The following is a 21,739-nucleotide window of genomic DNA, read 5'->3' on the forward strand; positions in this document are numbered from 1 at the left end:
CACTACTTTAGACCAGGGCCCTATTCCCTATATAGTGCACTACTTCAGACCAGGGCCCTATTCCCTATATAGTGCACTACTTTAGACCAGGGCCCTATTCCCTATATAGTGCACTACATTAGACCAGGGCCCTATTCCCTATATAGTGCACTACTTTAGATCAGGGCCCTATTTCCTATATAGTGCACTACTTTAGACCAGGGCCCTATTCCCTATATAGTGCACTACTTTAGACCAGGGCCTTATTCCCTATATAGTGCACTACTTTAGACCAGGGCCCTATTCCCTATATAGTGCACTACTTTAGACCAGGGCCCTATTCCCTATATAGTGCACTACATTAGACCAGGGCCTTATTCCCTATATAGTGCACTACTTTAGACCAGGGCCCTATGTGGGGTACAGAGGTAGTCATCATGAACACAGTGAGTCCATGCAACGTTGTGTGACTCGTTAAGACATTTACTCCTGGACGTATTTAAGCCATAACAAGACTCAAGACATTTCAGCTTCTCATTTGTAATTATTATTATTTTTTGTCTTCTAAAAACATAATTCCACATTTTATGGGAAATATTGTGTGTAGACCAGTGACACAAAATCTCAATTTTAATAAATGTTTAATTCTGGCTGTAACACATTTGGGGGGGGAAAAGTCAAAGGGGGTTTGAATACTTTCTGAAGGCACTGTATGTCCATTACAATATATACTTTATATACTTTATATACTTTATATACTTTATATACTTTATATCAGGTTGTAGATGTTCAAGAGTGGCCTGGAGAGTTTTTCAACCCAAAATGGTATATTTCTTTTTTTAACCTCCCGGAGGTTGTAGTCTTCCTGATGTAGGGAATGGACTGGCATTTAGGACTGAATCATGTCCGTTACGAATAACATTGGAATAACGTTATGCGTACCCCTCGTCATCCAGTACACACACACAGTAGTTGATCCACATATATAAAAAGTGATTAGTCGCCTAGGATTTAGTTAGAATGTGTTAACCCAATATTATTATTATTCCTTTCAGTGGTACTTTCTGTCTGTACTGTGTGTATAGTAGTTGATCCACATTTTAATTAAAAAGGAACGAGTTAGAGTTAGAATGTATATATAAAACCCATCACTGACTGTTTTTAGTTCTCTCTCTCACTCCCTCCCTTTCCCGTCCATCAGCCTCTCCAGAGGGTAGAGAATGAAGTGGACCTCAGGGGGGACCAGCATCCATTAGGAACGTTCTCTTACCCTGCCTCGAGTCACCACCACCCAACAGCGATGCCTCCCTCTGTCCCCCTCCAGTACCTCCCTCAGGAGCCTCTGCACCAAGAGATGCCCTCCTTCTCAGTGGTAAGACTTTACCTCCCACCTGCCCTCCCCAGTGGTAAGACTTTACCTCCCACCTGCCCTCCCCAGTGGTAAGACTTTACCTCCCACCTGCCCTCCCCAGTGGTCAGACTCTAACCAGCTCAGCCTGATCCTTCCTAGTGGTCAGACTCTAACCAGCTCAGCCTGACCCTTCCTAGTGGTCAGACTCTAACCAGCTCAGCCTGACCCTTCCTAGTGGTCAGACTCTAACCAGCTCAGCCTGACCCTTCCTAGTGGTCAGACTCTAACCAGCTCAGCCTGACCCTTCCTAGTGGTCAGACTCTAAACAGCTCAGCCTGACCCTTCCTAGTGGTCAGACTCTAACCAGCTCAGCCTGACCCTTCCGAGTGGTCAGACTCTAACCAGCTCAGCTTGTCCCTTCCTAGTGGTCAGACTCTAACCAGCTCAGCTTGACCCTTCCTAGTGGTCAGACTCTAACCAGCTCAGCCTGACCCTTCCTAGTGGTCAGACTCTAACAAGCTCAGCCTGACCCTTCAATTAGCCAGCTCAGCCTGACCCTTCCTAGTGGTCAGACTCTAACCAGCTCAGCCTGACCCTTCCTAGTGGTCAGACTCTAACCAGCTCAGCCTGACCCTAGTGGTCAGACTCTAACCAGCTCAGCCTGACCCTTCCCAGTGGTAAGACTCTAACCAGCTCAGCCTGACCCTTCCTAGTGGTCAGACTCTAACCAGCTCAGCCTGACCCTTCCTAGTGGTCAGACTCTAACCAGCTCAGCTTGACCCTTCCTAGTGGTCAGACTCTAACCAGCTCAGCCTGACCCTTCCTAGTGGTCAGACTCTAACCAGCTCAGCCTGACCCTTCCTAGTGGTCAGACTCGAACCATCTCAGCCTGACCCTTCCTAGTGGTCAGACTCTAACCAGCTCAGCCTGACCCTTCCTAGTGGTCAGACTCTAACCAGCTCAGCCTGACCCTTCCTAGTGGTCAGACGCTAACCAGCTCAGCCTGACCCTTCCTAGTGGTCAGACGCTAAGCAGCTCAGCCTGACCCTTCATTTAGCCAGCTCAGCCTGACCCTTCCTAGTGGTCAGACTCTAACCAGCTCAGCCTGATCCTTCCTAGTGGTCAGACTCTAACTAGCTCAGCCTGACCCTTCCTAGTGGTCAGACTCTAACCAGCTCAGCCTGACCCTTCCTAGTGGTCAGACTCTAACAAGCTCAGCCTGACCCTTCAATTAGCCAGCTCAGCCTGACCCTTCCTAGTGGTCAGACTCTAACCAGCTCAGCCTGACCCTTCCTAGTGGTCAGACTCTAACCAGCTCAGCCTGACCCTAGTGGTCAGACTCTAACCAGCTCAGCCTGACCCTTCCCAGTGGTAAGACTCTAACCAGCTCAGCCTGACCCTTCCTAGTGGTCAGACTCTAACCAGCTCAGCCTGACCCTTCCTAGTGGTCAGACTCTAACCAGCTCAGCTTGACCCTTCCTAGTGGTCAGACTCTAACCAGCTCAGCCTGACCCTTCCTAGTGGTCAGACTCTAACCAGCTCAGCCTGACCCTTCCTAGTGGTCAGACTCGAACCATCTCAGCCTGACCCTTCCTAGTGGTCAGACTCTAACCAGCTCAGCCTGACCCTTCCTAGTGGTCAGACTCTAACCAGCTCAGCCTGACCCTTCCTAGTGGTCAGACGCTAACCAGCTCAGCCTGACCCTTCCTAGTGGTCAGACGCTAAGCAGCTCAGCCTGACCCTTCATTTAGCCAGCTCAGCCTGACCCTTCCTAGTGGTCAGACTCTAACCAGCTCAGCCTGATCCTTCCTAGTGGTCAGACTCTAACCAGCTCAGCCTGACCCTTCATTTAGCCAGCTCAGCCTGATCCTTCCTAGTGGTCAGACGCTAACCAGCTCAGCCTGACCCTTCCTAGTGGTCAGACTCTAACCAGCTCAGCCTGACCCTTCCTAGTGGTCAGACGCTAACCAGCTCAGCCTGACCCTTCCTAGTGGTCAGACTCTAACCAGCTCAGCCTGACCCTTCATTTAGCCAGCTCAGCCTGACCCTTCCTAGTGGTCAGACTCTAACCAGCTCAGCCTGACCCTTCCTAGTGGTCAGATGCTAAGCAGCTCAGCCTGACCCTTCCTAGTGGTCAGACGCTAAGCAGCTCAGCCTGACCCTTCCTAGTGGTCATTCTCTAACCAGCTCAGCCTGACCCTTCCTAGTGGTCAGACGCTAACCAGCTCAGCCTGATCCTTCCTAGTGGTCAGACGCTAACCAGCTCAGCCTGACCCTTCCTAGTGGTCAGACTCTAACCAACTCAGCCTGACCCTTCCTAGTGGTCAGACTCTAACCAACTCAGCCTGACCCTTCCTAGTGGTCAGACTCTAACCAGCTCAGCCTGACCCTTCCTAGTGGTCAGACTCTAACCAGCTCAGCCTGACCCTTCCTAGTGGTCAGACGCTAACCAGCTCAGCCTGACCCTTCATTTAGCCAGCTCAGCCTGACCCTTCCTAGTGGTCAGACTCTAACCAGCTCAGCCTGACCCTTCCTAGTGGTCAGACTCTAACCAGCTCAGCCTGACCCTTCCTAGTGGTCAGACTCTAACCAGCTCAGCCTGACCCTTCCTAGTGGTCAGACTCTAACCAGCTCAGCCTGACCCTTCCTAGTGGTCAGACTCTAACCAGCTCAGCCTGACCCTTACTAGTGGTCAGACTCTAACCAGCTCAGCCTGACCCTTCCTAGTGGTCAGACTCTAACCAGCTCAGCCTGATCCTTCCTAGTGGTCAGACTCTAACCAGCTCAGCCTGACCCTTCCTAGTGGTCAGACTCTAACCAGCTCAGCCTGACCCTTCCTAGTGGTCAGACTCTAACCAGCTCAGCTTGACCCTTCCTAGTGGTCAGACTCTAACCAGCTCAGCCTGACCCTTCCTAGTGGTCAGACTCTAACCAGCTCAGCCTGATCCTTCCTAGTGGTCAGACTCTAACCAGCTCAGCCTGACCCTTCCTAGTGGTCAGACTCTAACCAGCTCAGCTTGACCCTTCCTAGTGGTCAGACTCTAACCAGCTCAGCCTGACCCTTCCTAGTGGTCAGACTCTAACCAGCTCAGCTTGACCCTTCCTAGTGGTCAGACTCTAACCAGCTCAGCCTGACCCTTCCTAGTGGTCAGACTCTAACCAGCTCAGCCTGATCCTTCCTAGTGGTCAGACTCTAACCAGCTCAGCCTGACCCTTCCTAGTGGTCAGACTCTAGATTGTAGAACTAGCTAAATCAACAGAGCTGGCGTAATTACCATTTTTAAATAACCAGTCACTTCCATAGTTCACCACCACCATGTTAACAGCTATATGTCTGTCTGTCTGTCTCCTGGTCAGCCATACCCCCACATGCTGCCGCGACGTGTCAGTGGTCACAGGTACCGGTTACAGCAGCCCCTGCCCCCCCCGCCACCACCACCACCCTACTACCCAGGCTTCCTGCCCTACTTCCTGTGAGTATGGAATCAATAAAGAACATAATGATACACATATGCTTTTCATTGACTCGAGAGTCATTCAGGACTTACAATCGTACCACCTCTTAACGTGAGGTGTATACTGTACACTCAGATAACAGTCGCACAACAGTGGAAGATTTATTACCACTTCAACAATACATGGCCTTTTTCCACATCCCAAGTGTCATGTCCCCATTTGGTCTGGGTCCACCCCGCACCAACCCCTCTTTTACGCTACTGCTACTCTCTGTTTATTATCATCTATTGTCACATAGCAGAGTCACTTTAACTATATCTACATGTACATACTACCTCAATCAGCCCGACTAACCGGTGTCTGTATGTAGCCTTGCTACATTTATAGCCTCTCTACTGTATATAGCCTCTCTACTGTATATAGCCTCTCTACTGTATATAGCCTCTCTACTGTATATAGCCTCGCTACTGAATATAGCCTCTCTACTGTATATAGCGTCTCTACTGTATATAGCGTCTCTACTGTATATAGCCTCTCTACTGTATATAGCCTCTCTACTGTATATAGCCTCTCTACTGTATATAGCCTCTCTACTGTATATAGCGTCTCTACTGTATATAGCCTCTCTACTGTATATAGCCTCTCTACTGTATATAGCCTCTCTACTGTATATAGCCTCTCTACTGTATATAGCCTCTCTACTGTATATAACCTCTCTACTGTATATAACCTCTCTACTGTTTATAGCCTCTCTACTGTATATAGCCTCTCTACTGTATATAGCCTCTCTACTGTATATAGCCTCTACTGTATATAGCCTCGCTACTGAATATAGCCTCTCTACTGTATATAGCGTCTCTACTGTATATAGCGTCTCTACTGTATATAGCGTCTCTACTGTATATAGCCTCTCTACTGTATATAGCCTCTCTACTGTATATAGCCTCTCTACTGTATATAGCCTCTCTACTGTATATAGCCTCTCTACTGTATATAGCCTCTCTACTGTATGTAGCCTCTCTACTGTATATAGCCTCTCTACTGTATATAGCCTGTCTTTTTACTGTTGTTCACCTAAAACCTTTTTTGCACTATTGGTTAGAGCCTGTAAGTAAGCATTTCACTGTAAGGTCTACTACACCTGTTGTATTCTGCCCACGTGACAAATCAACTTTGATTTGATATGTGACTGTTCTGTCTCTGTGCAGGTCGATGCTTCCTGTGCCTCCTACAGCAGTGGGACCAGCCATCAGTCTGGACCTGGATGTAAATGATGTGGAGATGGAGAACTATGAGGTGAGAGGACCAATCAATACACTTAGAAAGCACACTCTGTTTTTCTTTCTGTGTATTTTTGTGTTTGTATCTGCACGTGTATCAGGGCCAGTTGTTTTGGATGTTTTTAGTTTTTTTAGTTTGGGGGGGCGGGGGGGGGTCGTTGACCAGTATTTCCAGCATTATCCACTACATTTGCTGCAGGTAGAAAATCCTTGGAAATTGTCTTTATCTATATATATTTACAGTGGGGCAAAAAAAGTATTTAGTCAGCCACCAATTGTGCAAGTTCTCCCACTTAAAAAGGTGAGAGAGGCCTGTAATTTTCATCATAGGTACACTTCAACTATGACAGACAAAATGACAAAAATAAATCCAGAAAATCACATTGTAGGATTTTTAATGAATTTATTTGCAAATTATGGTGGAAAATAAGTATTTAAGCCAGGAGAGGCGTAGCTCTACGAATCTTAATGGTAAAAAGCCTATTAGCTTTAACTCACAACATGATTTAATTGGTTAAATCAAATCAAAGTTTATTTGTTACGTGCGCTGAATACAACAGGTGTAGTAGACCTTACAGTGAAATGCTGAATACAACAGGTGTAGTTGACCTTACAGTGAAATGCTGAATACAACAGGTGTAGTAGACCTCACAGTGAAATGCTGAATACAACAGGTGTAGTAGACCTCACAGTGAAATGCTGAATACAACAGGTGTAGTAGACCTTACAGTGAAATGCTGAATACAACAGGTGTAGTAGACCTTACAGTGAAATGCTGAATACAACAGGTGTAGTAGACCTCACAGTGAAATGCTGAATACAACAGGTGTAGTAGACCTTACAGTGAAATGCTGAATACAACAGGTGTAGTAGACCTTACAGTGAAATGCTGAATACAACAGGTGTAGTAGACCTCACATTGAAATGCTGAATACAACAGGTGTAGTAGACCTCACAGTGAAATGCTGAATACAACAGGTGTAGTAGACCTCACAGTGAAATGCTGAATACAACAGGTGTAGTAGACCTTACAGTGAAATGCTGAATACAACAGGTGTAGTAGACCTTACAGTGAAATGCTGAATACAACAGGTGTAGTAGACCTCACAGTGAAATGCTGAATACAACAGGTGTAGTAGACCTTACAGTGAAATGTTTACTTACAGGCTCTAACCAATAGTGCAAAAAATGTGTTATGTGAACAATAGGTAGGTAAAGAAATAAAACAACAGTAAAAAGACAGGCTCTATACAGTAGAGAGGCTATATACAGTAGAGAGGCTATATACAGTAGAGAGGCTACATATAGTAGAGAGGCTACATATAGTAGAGAGGCTACATATAGTAGAGAGGCTATATACAGTAGAGAGGCTATATACAGTAGAGAGGCTCTATACAGTAGAGAGGCTCTATACAGTAGAGAGGCTATATACAGTAGAGGCTATATACAGTAGAGAGGCTATATACAGTAGAGAGGCTATATACAGTAGAGAGGCTATATACAGTAGAGAGGCTATATACAGTAGCGAGGCTATATACAGTAGCGAGGCTATATTCAGTAGAGAGGCTATATACAGTAGAGGCTATATACAGTAGAGAGGCTACATACAGTAGAGGGGCTCTATACAGTAGAGAGGCTCTATACAGTAGAGAGGCTCTATACAGTAGAGAGGCTATATACAGTAGAGGCTATATACAGTAGAGGCTATATACAGTAGAGGCTATATACAGTAGAGGCTATATACAGTAGAGGCTATATACAGTAGAGGCTATATACAGTAGAGAGGCTATATACAGTAGAGGCTCTATACAGTAGAGAGGCTCTATACAGTAGAGAGGCTCTATACAGTAGAGGGGCTATATACAGTAGAGGCTATATACAGTAGGGGCTATATACAGTAGAGGGGCTATATACAGTAGAGGGGCTACATACAGTAGAGAGGCTACATACAGTAGAGAGGCTATATACAGTAGAGGGGCTATATACAGTAGAGAGGCTATATACAGTAGAGGGGCTATATACAGTAGAGGCTATATACAGTAGAGAGGCTATATACAGTAGGGGCTATATACAGTAGGGGCTATATACAGTAGAGGGGCTATATACAGTAGAGGGGCTACATACAGTAGAGAGGCTATATACAGTAGAGAGGCTATAGACAGTAGAGAGGCTATATACAGTAGAGAGGCTACATACAGACACCGGTTGGTCAGGCTGATTACAGACAAATTGTGTCAATGAAAGACCATTTCCTAGGATCATTTCTAAACCTAGTGGATAATGCTGGAACATACTGGTCAATAAAAAATCAACCAAAACAACTGGCCCTGAATATGTCTCTCGCCCCCTCAGGCATTACTGAACCTGGCTGAAAGGCTGGGAGAGGCTAAACCACGAGGAATCACCAAGGCAGACATCGAGCAGCTTCCATCCTACAGGTTCAACCTCGACAACCATCAATCTGAACAAACGCTGTAAGATAGTCCTTCTATTGTCTTATTTCACTCAGCCATCTACCTGGATGATAGTCTTCTATTGTCTTATTTCACTCAGCCATCTACCTGGCTGGTTGAATAGGGCTGGGCGGTATACCGTATTTTACTATATACCGGTATTAATGCTCGGACCGGTTTGGGTTTTTAACTTATTTATTTGTTTTGTTAAATTATTAAATTATTTTTATTTTACTCCGTAAAATGCATGCCACTTCTCACACCAAGCCCTGCCCCCTTCTCACACCAAGCCCTGCCCCCTTCTCACACCAAGCCCTGCCCCCTTCTCACACCAAGCCCTGCCCCCTTCTCACACCAAGCCCTGCCCCCTTCTCACACCAAGCCCTGCCCCCTTCTCACACCACGCCCTGCCCCCTTCTCACACCAAGCCCTGCCCCCTTCTCACACCAAGCCCTGCCACTTCTCGCACCAAGCCCTGCCCCTTCTCACACCAAGCCCTGCCCCCGTCTCACACCAAGCCCTGCCCCCTTCTCACACCAAGCCCTGCCCCCTTCTCACACCAAGCCCTGCCCCTTCTCACACCAAGCCCTGCCCCTTCTCACACCAAGCCCTGCCCCTTCTCACACCAAGCCCTGCCCCTTCTCACACCAAGCCCTGCCCCCGTCTCACACCAAGCCCTGCCCCCTTCTCACACCAAGCCCTGCCCCCTTCTCACACCAAGCCCTGCCCCCTTCTCACACCAAGCCCCTTCTCACACCAAGCCCTGCCACTTTTCACACCAAGCCCTGCCCCTTCTCACACCAAGCCCTGCCCCTTCTCACACCAAGCCCTGCCCCTTCTCACACCAAGCCCTGCCCCCTTCTCACACCAAGCCCTGCCCCCTTCTCACACCAAGCCCTGCCCACTTCTCACACCAAGCCCTGCCCCCTTCTCACACCAAGCCCTGCCACTTCTCACACCAAGCCCTGCCCCCTTCTCACACCAAGCCCTGCCCCCTTCTCACACCAAGCCCTGCCCCCTTCTCACACCAAGCCCTGCCCACTCCTCACACCAAGCCCTGCCCCCTTCTCACACCAAGCCCCGCCCCCCCTCTCACACCAAGCCCTGCCCCCTTCTCACACCACGCCCCGCCCCCCCTCTCACACCACGCCCCGCCCCCCCTCTCACACCAATCCCCGCCCCCCCTCTCACACCACGCCCCGCCCCCCCTCTCACACCACGCCCCGCCCCCCCTCTCACACCAATCCCCGCCCCCCTCTCACACCACGCCCCGCCCCCTTCTCACACCAAGCCCTGCCACTTCTCGCACCAAGCCCTGCCCCCTTCTCGCACCAAGCCCTGCCCCCTTCTCGCACCAAGCCCTGCCCCCTTCTCACACCAAGCCCTGCCCCTTCTCACACCAAGCCCTGCCCCTTCTCACACCAAGCCCTGCCCCTTCTCACACCAAGCCCTGCCCCTTCTCACACCAAGCCCTGCCCCCGTCTCACACCAAGCCCTGCCCCCTTCTCACACCAAGCCCTGCCCCCTTCTCACACCAAGCCCTGCCCCCTTCTCACACCAAGCCCCTTCTCACACCAAGCCCTGCCACTTTTCACACCAAGCCCTGCCCCTTCTCACACCAAGCCCTGCCCCTTCTCACACCAAGCCCTGCCCCTTCTCACACCAAGCCCTGCCCCCTTCTCACACCAAGCCCTGCCCCCTTCTCACACCAAGCCCTGCCCACTTCTCACACCAAGCCCTGCCCCCTTCTCACACCAAGCCCTGCCACTTCTCACACCAAGCCCTGCCACTTCTCACACCAAGCCCTGCCCCCTTCTCACACCAAGCCCTGCCCCCTTCTCACACCAAGCCCTGCCCCCTTCTCACACCAAGCCCTGCCCACTCCTCACACCAAGCCCTGCCCCCTTCTCACACCAAGCCCCGCCCCCCCTCTCACACCAAGCCCTGCCCCCTTCTCACACCACGCCCCGCCCCCCCTCTCACACCACGCCCCGCCCCCCCTCTCACACCAATCCCCGCCCCCCCTCTCACACCACGCCCCGCCCCCCCTCTCACACCACGCCCCGCCCCCCCTCTCACACCAATCCCCGCCCCCCTCTCACACCACGCCCCGCCCCCCCCTCTCACACCACGCCCCGCCCCCCCTCTCACACCAATCCCCGCCCCCCCTCTCACACCACGCCCCGCCCCCCCTCTCACACCAATCCCCGCCCCCCCTCTCACACCACGCCCCCCCCCCCCCTCTCACACCACGCCCCGCCCCCCCTCTCACACCAATCCCCGCCCCCTCTCACACCACGCCCCGCCCCCCCTCTCACACCAATCCCCGCCCCCCTCTCACACCACGCCCCGCCCCCCCTCTCACACCACGCCCCGCCCCCCCTCTCACACCAATCCCCGCCCCCCCTCTCACACCACGCCCCGCCCCCCCTCTCACACCACGCCCTGGCGCCTGTCACTCAAGGAGTGAGCAGTTGCTGGACCACGGAGTCACTTAGTTGCTGTTCACGCTGCAGTCTGCACGGTCAGATGGATGCTGCTTTCCACAAACGTTCTATAATGACACTATTAGTTTGTATCTTACTGTCTGCTAACTACTGTCTGCTAACTACTGTCTGCTAACTACTGTCTGCTAGTTTGTTGGCGCTGTGGAGAAATTGTACACTGAACAAAAATATAAACACGAGATGTAAAATGTTGGTCCCATGTTTCATGAGCTGAACTAAAAGATCCCAGAAATGTTCTGTACACACACAGAAAAAACGAGAAAAAAAAGTTTTTCTCTCAAATTGTAAACAAATTTGTTTACATCCCTGTTCCTGAGTATTTGTCCTTTGCCAAGATAATCCATCCAATAAAAGGCCACTCTAAAATATGCAGTTTTGTCACATGACACGATGCCAAAGATATCTCAAGTTTTGAGGGAGGGGGCAAATTAAATCAAATTTTATTAGTCACATGCGCCGATTACAACGGGTGTAGACCTTACCGTGAAATGCTTACATACGAGCCCCTAACCAACAATGCAGTTTAATCAAATACGTAAAAGAATTAGAGATAAAAGTAACAAGTAATTAAAGAGCAGCAATAAAAATAACTATATACATGCTGAGACTGGACACCTGATGAAACTGAGGAGTATTTCTGTCTTTAATAAAGCCATTTTGTGGGAAAAACTTATTTTGATTGGCTGGGCCTAGCTCTCCGGTGGCTGGGCCTAGCTCTCCGGTGGCTGGGCCTAGCTCTCCGGTGGCTGGGCCTAGCTCTCCGGTGGCTGGGCCTAGCTCTCCGGTGGCTGGGCCTAGCTCTCCGGTGGCTGGGCCTAGCTCTCCGGTGGCTGGGCCTAGCTCTCCGGTGGCTGGGCCTAGCTCTCCGGTGGCTGGGCCTAGCTCTCCGGTGGCTGGGCCTAGCTCTCCGGTGGCTGGGCCTAGCTCTCCGGTGGCTGGGCCTAGCTCTCCAGTGGCTGGGCCTATACCCGCCCAGGCCCACCCATGGCTGTGCCCCTGCCCAGTCATGTGAAATCTGTGGATTTAGGGCCCAATGAATTTATTTAATTTCAATTGACTGATTTCCTTTATATGAACATTTAACTCATTAAAATCATTGAAATTGTTGCATTTTATATTTTTGTTCAGGAAACTCGCTCGTTTGCCTAGCTTCCTTTCATGGAAAAGAATGTGCCAGGCCAGCTAGTTAACATTAGCATGCTAGCATCTAGCTACACGTGGAACTTCCATCCTGGGGGCCTCCCGAGTGGCACAGCGGTCTTACGTGTTGACCAGAGGTTGAAAAGCATTAAACATTTTATGGCAAGTTATCTAGCTTGCTGTTGCTAGGTAATTTATCCTGGGATATAAACGTTGGGTTGTTATTTTTACCTGAAATGCACAAGGTCCTCTACTCTGACAATGAACCCACAGATGAAACGATCCACCAAATGAGTTTTTCTTCATCTCTCCTCCTTCCTTCAGCCTTATTTTTTTCCTCTTTGGGAATTTATATGACTGTTGACAACCACTTTTTATGGAGGAAATGCAGGCATTTATGAAAATGCTGAAGGATTGAACCGTATAAACCAATCAGTCACTTATAATGTATGTGTTGCCACCCTAGGATCATGAACTACACCATGGCCTATTTATTGCCTTAACTCCCCTTATCTTACCTCATTTATACCCACTGTAAATATACTTCTTGTTTTATTCTACTGTATTATTGACTGTATGTTTGTTTTACTCCATGTGTAACTCTGTGTTGTTGTACGTGTCGAACTGCTATGCTTTATCTTGGCCAGGTCTCAGTTGTAAATGAGAACTTGTTCTCAACTTGCCTACCTGGTTAAATAATGGTGAAATAAAATAAAATGAAGTATATTTGTAACTTTTATTGTTCCAAAAACATAAAATAATATCAAATAATGTGAACAATATTGTGATATGATATTTTGGTTGTATCGCTCAGCCCTTCCATCCATCCATCGTAACAGTAACTGTCTTGTCCTTTTTAAACATGCAGTATTTCAGAACCTGATGATGCTCTGTGTGATACTCTGTCTTCCAGGTGTGTGGTGTGCTTTAGTGACTTCGAGTGTCGGCAGCTGCTGAGGGTATTGCCCTGCAACCACGAGTTCCACGCCAAGTGTGTCGACAAATGGTTAAAGGTAAGCCCATTCCATCCCATCGTTAACTCTACGGTGACGATCTCAAATGGCACCCTATTCCCTATATAGTGCACTACTTTTAACCAAGGTGGCACCCTATTCCCTATATAGTGCACTACGTTTGACCAGGGTGGCACCCTATTCCCTATATAGTGCACTACTTTTAACCAGGGTGGCACCCTATTCCCTATATAGTGCACTACGTTTGACCAGGGTGGCACCCTATTCCCTATATAGTGCACTACTTTTAACCAAGGTGGCACCCTATTCCCTGTATAGTGCACTACGTTTGACCAGGGTGGCACCCTATTCCCTATATAGTGCACTACTTTTAACCAAGGTGGCACCCTATTCCCTGTATAGTGCACTACGTTTGACCAGGGTGGCACCCTATTCCCTATATAGTGCACTACTTTTAACCAAGGTGGCACCCTATTCCCTGTATAGTGCACTACGTTTGACCAGGGTGGCACCCTATTCCCTATATAGTGCATTACGTTTGACCAGGGTGGTACCCTGTTCCCTATATAGTGCACTACGTTTGACCAGGGTGGCACCCTATTCTCTATATAGTGCACTACTTTTGACCAGAGCCCAAGTGCGATGGACAGGTTAACACTTTTTTTTGTTGTTGTTGTCTTCCTTCTAGACCAATCGCACTTGTCCAATCTGCCGGGCGAACGCGTCAGAGGTGCACCGCGAGGTGGAGTGAGTGATACCCAGGCTTTTGGATCTTTGATTGGAAAGCAGCACAAAACTAAACCCACAGAGTCTGTCTGTCTGTCTTAGCGCCTGCCTCAGCCTGCCTGGGGACGTCTGCCACCTACCCTGCCTGCGTCGTTCCCCCCCACCACTCCTGCCACCTACCCTGCCTGCGTCCCTCCCCCCACCCCCCACAACTACTCCTGCCCCACCTCAACAACAATAAGCAATCTAAGATTGCATGTTTGAGGCCCTTCCCTCAGTCGTACCTCTGTTGTGCTTCTACTGCTGCATCTGATGAAAAAGCTACTGCCTGCTACCAACCCATAGCCACAGAGTTGTCCTGTCAGTCTGTCTGCCTGGGATAGCCATTGATCCACCACCTCGATCTGCTCCTCTGCCTGCGCCAGTGTTGCGGATTCCAAAGATGTGACCTACCATATGTTGTTATCGTCGTAGGGCTTTTACGTTTACTTGTTGTTGTTGTTGTTTTGTTATCTTGTGGTTTTGGTTAGTTCTTTGTGATAGAGGGGTGTTGGAGTTTCCTGCATTGGAGATGGTGATGGGGGGGTGTTTTAAGGACTTGGTGGAGCGGAGAGAAGCGTCAGACTAGACCATTCCACTGGCTGACTGACCGTCATAGTACTGTAGGAGACGAGACCATTCCACTGGCTGACTGACCGTCATAGTACTGTAGGAGACGAGACCATTCCACTGGCTGACTGACCGTCATAGTACTGTAGGAGACGAGACCATTCCACTGGCTGACTGACCGTCATAGTACTGTAGGAGACGAGATCATTCCACTGGCTTGGAGGAGAAGCCTGGCTGTCTGACCGTCATAGTACTGTAGGAGACTAGACCGTTCCACTGGCTTGGAGGAGAAGCCTGGCTGTCTGACCGTCATAGTACTGTAGGAGACGAGACCATTCCACTGGCTGACTGACCGTCATAGTACTGTAGGAGACGAGACCATTCCACTGGCTGACTGACCGTCATAGTACTGTAGGAGACGAGACCATTCCACTGGCTGACTGACCGTCATAGTACTGTAGGAGACGAGACCATTCCACTGGCTTGGAGGAGAAGCCTGGCTGTCTGACCGTCATAGTACTGTAGGAGACTAGACCGTTCCACTGGCTTGGAGGAGAAGCCTGGCTGACTGACCGTCATAGATGCATGTTTGTGTAGGTGACTGATGGGTTAAAGTGACCTGTTAATAATATATGTTTTGCAATAATGTATTGATGATTTCAATAGTTTGTCCCCTTTTTTGTTCGTGTTCTTTTCCAATCTGCTCATGCTATTGTGAAAGTGTGACTCGCTGTGGTTAAATTTAGCCTCATCTGGCACTGAGAATGATGATCCACCACTGACTTCTGACTTGTTGGGGATATATCTGCTCCTCCACGCCCTGTTGGTCCCCCCCCCCCCCCCCACTGTGATACACAACTGACTGGACGGAGGGATGGTGGAGGAAGAGGAGAGATTATGCTGTGGAGTTAACTTTGTTGTTCTGGTGAAGGGAAGGGTCCTCATATTGGCCCCCAGAGAGAGAGAGAGAGAGAGAGGACAAAGCACTGCCTCTCTGTGAAATCATCTGCCCTTTCTGCACAATGACCACATCCATCCTCCTTGCCAACCTTGGCCCTCTGGGGAAAACCTGTGTGTGTGTGTGTGTGTGTGAGAGAGAGAGTCTGCTAGATTCTGGGCAGCACTGAAGGATTTGCATAGACTGTTGATTTTAAACTAGCAATATTTTAACCAAGTATCGCCACAACATTTTAAATGAAGAAGAAAAAAACCAAGCAAACAAAAACAAGGAATGCTGGTGTGGGGGGGGGTCTGCTGCTCCTCTGCATCGGTGAGGGATACAGGAGAGGGCCTTCACTACCCCAGCATCACCCACGCTGGCTGACTGCTGCTGTTGAGCTTAATGCATAAAACAGTGTGTGTAATGAGTAATGGGTTTAACGTGGACATTTTTCTTCCTGTTTTTGGAAGAACCAGGCTTTTATCTCTTTGTTTGTGAGCCAAATATTACATATATATATATATATATATATATACATATATATATATATACTCTTTCAAGATTTCAGATATGCCTTCTCAAGACCTTGACAAGCACAAACCTATTATTACTTACTAATCTTTCAAAATAAAAAAAATCCCGTTGTCATTTCCACTTGTTTTTAAGAGTATAGTTTTTAAATGGTATTATTTATTGGTTTTTAAACTATCTTAGAGACAACGTGTTAAAGGACAAGGTCAGAGCACTAACGTGGAAGTGTGTGGTTAAATGGTATGTGTTCTAATCTAAAGGCGACTTAACTTGGGTCAGGTCTTGTTGTTAGGCCGTGCTAACTAAATGGTGTTGTAAAAGATGAAGTGTTGTGTGCTGCAAAGCTTCAGTGCGAAAGCTTCTCGATAATCGTCTTGTTTTGAAGACAAAAATAATGTTATAACTCCCTGTTGTAAAACATCTCCAGTGACCTGACGAGACAAGACGCTCTGGCTTTGTCCCGGCTGAGCTGACTGTACTATTTACAGTGACGATCAGGACAGGAAGAGGTTGGAGACAAAGATGGAGGGAGGGAGGAGTGGTGTTTGGTAGAGTGATACTGTTGGACATCTATAGGTTTGTGTCCCAAATGGTACCCTATGTAGTGCACTACTTTTGACCAGGGCCCATAGGGACTAATGCACTATATATAGTGATAGGGTTCCACGTGGGACTGTCCTCATCTTTGTTCAGATTTCCAAAAAGAAATGTTGGGGTAAAAAAAAATGATATATATAAATATAAAATGTTACTCTGGGTGTCTTTTGTAAGTGTTGTGTGAGTAGGGGGACTCCTTTCTATTCCCAACTACACCAATAAGCACTGATAGGCAGATGTAACTTTTTCTATAGCGAATGTGAGTCTCTTTGTGACGTGTGTTTCCACCTTTTTAAAGAATAAGAAAAAAAAAGCCATCTTGATGAGTTTAAAGTAAAAAACCCACAGCTTTGAGAGTTAATCTGTGTACATATCTGTCCACTGGCATATGAAACAATCCCTCAGGGCTTCTCAGTATATAAGAATAATGGAAAACGGTCTGTTTTGATGGGACAGATACCCATGAAAGGATTGGTGGTGGGTTTGAATTTTTCTTGGTTGTTTTCCTCAGCCCACGCATATTTTTAATGTAATCTATTCAAATACTAGTAATAATAATTGTTGAATTATATATTACTTTTTTTTTTGCCAGCGTAGTGTATATTGCATTATATAATCAAAACGTTTAGTTTGTGTTCTTGAACAACCACACGATGTACAGACATGTATACTTCCATAACGGTTGTGATCCAATTTTAAAACGTGCCATTGATGCACACTATCCTACCTAAAAAAATATTTTTAAAACACTTCCAAAACAACTCTAAAGGTGTTTGCATGATTTAAAACAAATTTTTAAAAAATAAAATAAAAACCAAGTGTGTATTTTCAGTGAAAGATATCTAGCCATGGGGTACGGTGGACTATTTAACGGTGCACAATATGCATGTCCTACCAAGTCCCAACTGGTTTTTAGCTAGCTCTAGTTGGCTTCCGGTTCGTTCTTCAGATGGCGTTCCGTCACTGCTCAGCTGATAACTGCCATGCGTTGTACTGCACACGTTTGTAACAGAACTGAATCACTACAAGATTTTATTTGCGCTTTTATTCAAATTAAAGTTGTCTGGACTTGGAACTGGGGAGAAAATCCTGTATTTTTAAAGTTGTTTAGTTATAATATGTATGCTATGCCATTATTGCGTTAGATAATAAACATGTCTAGAACCTAGGTAACTGAAAGCCATAGTGAAAAACTATTCTGATCTGATTTAGGTATGATGCTGTTTTGACATGAGGATCTGATTGGATGGATTCTTAGAGCATGTTGCTATGCTAATAGCCTTAAAATGGTCAGTTACATTCAACACATTTACATTATTTTTTTTAAATAACATGTTAGTCAAACTAATAACCACCTACTTTATTCTCAATGTAGATTTGACATCTATATTTTTTATAATTTTTTTATTCACTTATTGAAACATTAGCGCCATGGTTTGGAGGTAAACGTCTATTTGGCAAGCTTTAATGACCCATATTGTAAAGGCTGAGGTAATTTTAAAATCAAAATATAACAAAAATGAAAATAGAATCTTGTAGTCTTTCTGCGATCCAATTAATGAATGATCTCACAGCTTGTGTGGTGCAAAGGAAAACAAATGGTGAAGAAGAAAATGGTGTACCAGCTAAAATTCATTTTTATTTAGGATATGATTTCTGTGGTTGCGTCGTAGGTTTCCACTGTTTTCCAATGATCTGTTGCTGGTGGCGGGAATAGTGTTCTGTTTACTGCTTGTGCTTCTACTGCTTCTAGGGGGGCTCCCATCCAACCGGCCAGGGGCATGTTTGGTGTTAGAAACAACAGACGTTTGCTTTGGTACTTGCACATTTACAGTTACCTCAATTTTGCCACGTTTGGATTTAAAAAATATTAAAAAATAATAGCTAATATATTATATATATATATATATGTATGTATATTAGGAAAATGGTTCTGTTTTCATTCCATTGGAAGCATATTGTTTGTAGCATTTAACTAGTTAGTGTATACACACCTGTATACTGATTGACATTTTTCAGATTTGTACTTTTTTAAACTGAAAGTTGCTAGTTCTGCTTTACCCGAGTCGTGCAATCATTTATTTTTTATTTTTATCGTGGCTGATTTGAGAGTGTTGTTCACTAATAAACGTATGATGTATACCAATATTACAACTCTCCCTTTGTCTGTTTTCACTGTAGTCACCATTAGAGTTCACACAAAGTTGTTGTGAATGCTAGTATGGAACCCTGTTCCCTATATAGTGCACTACTTTAGACCAGAGCCCTATGGAACCCTGTTCCCTATATAGTGCACTACTTTTGACCAGAGCCCTATGGAGCCCTGTTCCCTATATAGTGCACTACTTTTGACCAGAGCCCTATGGAACCTTGTTCCCTATATAGTGCACTACTTTTGACCAGAGCCCTATGGAACCTTGTTCCCTATATAGTGCACTACATTTGACCAGAGCCCTATAGAACCCTATGGAACCATTTTCCCTATATAGTGCACTACTTTTGACCAGAGCCCGAGGCTCTCATACTGTGTTGAGAAAAGGAATGTGATCTTGTGAGATCAGGATGAACATAGGAAAATAAACTTTCTTCACAGCCAACTAGTATTCTATGTAACATTTACTAATAGGTTAGCATAATGTTTGTTTCCTACATACACTACATGAGCAAAAGTATGTGGACACTTGCTTGTTGAACATCTCATTTCAAAATCATGGGCATTAATATGGAGTTGCCCCCCCCCCTCACCCTTTGCTGCTACAACAGCCTCCACTCTTCTGGGAAGGCTTTCCACTAGATGTTGGAACATTGCTGCTATAACAGCCTCCACTCTTCTGGGAAGGCTTTCCACTAGATGTTGGAACATTGCTGCTATAACAGCCTCCACTCTTCTGGGAAGGCTTTCCACTAGATGTTGGAACATTGCTGCGGGGGACTTGCTTCCATTCAGTCATACGAGCATTAGTGAGGTCGGTCACTGATGTTGGGCGATTAGGCCTGGCTCGTAGTCTGTATTCCAAAGTCTGTATTCTCAAAGGTGTTAGATGGGGTTGAGGTCAGGGCTCTGTGCAGGCCAGTCAAGTTCTTTAAAAAAAATGTAACCTTTTATTTAACCAGGTAGGCCAGTTGAGAACAAGTTCTCATTTACAACTGTGACCTGGCCAAGATAAAGCAAAGAAGTGCGACACAAACAACAGAGTTACACATGGAATAAACAAACGTACAGTCAATAACACAATAGAAAAATCTATGTACAGTGTGTGCAAATGTAGAAGAGTAGGGAGGTAGGCAATAAATAGGCCATAGAGGCGAAAATAATTACAATTTAGCATTAATACTGGAGTGATAGATGTGCAGATGATGTGCAAGTAGAGATACTGGGGTGCAACAGAGCAAGTAATAATATGGGGATGAGGTAGTTGGCTGTGTACAGGTACAGTGATCAGTAAGCTACTCTGACAGCTGATGCTTAAAGTTAGAGAGGGAGATATAAGACTCCAGCTTCAGTGATTTTTGCAATTCATTCCAGTCATTGGGAGCAGAGAACTGGAAGGAAAGGCGGCCAAAGGAAGTGTTGGCTTTGGGGATGACCAGTGAAATATACCTGCTGGAGCAGTGCTACGGGTGGGTGTTGCTATGGTGACCAGTGAGCTGAGATAAGGCGGGGCTTTACTTAGCAAAGACTTATAGATGACCTGGAGCCAGTGGGTTTGGCGACGAGTATGAAACGAGGGCCAGCCGACGAGAGTATACAGGTCGCAGAGGTGGGTAGTGTATGGAGCTTTGGTGACAAAATGGATGGCCCTGTGATAGACTGCATCCAGTTTGCTGAGTAGAGTGTTGGAGGCTATTTTGTAAATGACATCGCCGAAGTCGAGGATCGGTAGGATAGTCAGTTTTACAAGGGTAAGTTTGGCAGCATGAGTGAAGGAGGCTTTGTTGCGAAATAGGAAGCCGATTCTAGATTTAATTTTGGATTGGAGATGCTTAATGTGAGTCTGGAAGGAGAGTTTACAGTCTAGCCAGACACCTAGGTATTTATAGTTATCCACATATTTTAGGTCAGAACCGTCCAGAGTAGTGATGCGGGAGGGTGCGGGCAGCGATCAGTTGAAGAGCATGCATTTAGTTTCACTAGCATTTAAGAGCAGTTGGAGGCCACGGAAGGAGTGTTGTATGGCGTTGAAGCTCAATTGGAGGTTTGTTAGCAGTGTCCAAAGAAGGGCCAGAAGTATACAGAAGTTATTCCACACTGATCTCGACAAACCATTTCTGTATGTACCTCGCTTTGTGCACGGGGGCATTGTCATGCTGAAACAGGAAATTACCTTCCCCAAACTGTTGCCACAAAGTTGGAAGCACAGAATCTTCTAGTGTCATTGTATGCTGTAGCATTAAGATGTACCTTCACTGGAACTAAGGGACCCAAACCATGAAAAACAGCCCCAGACCATTATTCCTCCTCCACCAAACATTACAGTTGGCACTATGCATTGGGGCAGGTAGCGTTCTCCTGGCATCCACCAAACCCAGATTAGTCCGTCGGACTGCCAGGTGGTGAAGTGCGATTCGTCACTCCAGAAAACGCGTTTCCACTTCTCCAGAGTCCAATGGCGGCGAGCTTCACACCACTCCAGCCGACGCTTGGCATTGTGATCTTAAGCTTGTGTGCGGCTGCTCTGCCATGGAAACCCATTTCATGAACTTCCTTTCATGAACGAGGACAGACAATGTTTACGCACTACAGCACTTGGCCATCACGTTCTGTGAGCTTGTGTGACCTACCAGTTCAAGGCTAAACCATTGTTTCTACTTCACAATAACAGCACTTACAGTTGACCAGAGCAGCTCTGGCAGGGCAGGAATTTGACAAACTGACTTGTTGTAAAGGTGGCATCATATGACGGTGCCACGTTGAAAGTCACTCTTCAGTAAAGGCCATTCTACTGCCAATGTTTGTCTATGGAGATTGCATGGCTGTGTGCATGATTTGAAACACCGATCAGCAAATCCAGTTTGAAGGGGTGTACACATACTTTTGTATTTATAGCGTACCTACAAAAAAATATTAAAACTGACATGACTTCCAAGATTAGCAGAGTTTCTGTGGGCTGTTAGGAAGGCTGAGATGTATTAGACGAAGAAAGCCGAGGATGGGAACAGAGCACTGACAGCCACTACAAAATCAAAACCACCACA

The 21,739-nt window shown here is 46.8% G+C and overlaps 1 protein-coding gene across 1 annotated transcript in view; it reads left to right on the forward strand.

The window, feature by feature from the left end:
- Window positions 1–18,063, forward strand: part of LOC139366586 (RING finger protein 44-like) — a 36,808-nt gene extending 18,745 nt beyond the window's left edge. The window contains exons 6-11 of the mRNA XM_071104260.1: window positions 1,181–1,351; window positions 4,688–4,803; window positions 5,995–6,082; window positions 8,419–8,540; window positions 13,080–13,179; window positions 13,829–18,063. Of these exons, the coding sequence (XP_070960361.1) occupies window positions 1,181–1,351; window positions 4,688–4,803; window positions 5,995–6,082; window positions 8,419–8,540; window positions 13,080–13,179; window positions 13,829–13,891 (660 nt within the window). The 3' untranslated portion in view covers window positions 13,892–18,063. The remainder of the gene's footprint in view (window positions 1–1,180; window positions 1,352–4,687; window positions 4,804–5,994; window positions 6,083–8,418; window positions 8,541–13,079; window positions 13,180–13,828) is intronic.
- The last annotated feature ends 3,676 nt before the right edge of the window (window positions 18,064–21,739 follow it).

This window comes from Oncorhynchus clarkii, chromosome 14, assembly GCF_045791955.1.
Source record: "Oncorhynchus clarkii lewisi isolate Uvic-CL-2024 chromosome 14, UVic_Ocla_1.0, whole genome shotgun sequence".
Classification (NCBI taxonomy): Eukaryota; Metazoa; Chordata; class Actinopteri; order Salmoniformes; family Salmonidae; genus Oncorhynchus; species Oncorhynchus clarkii.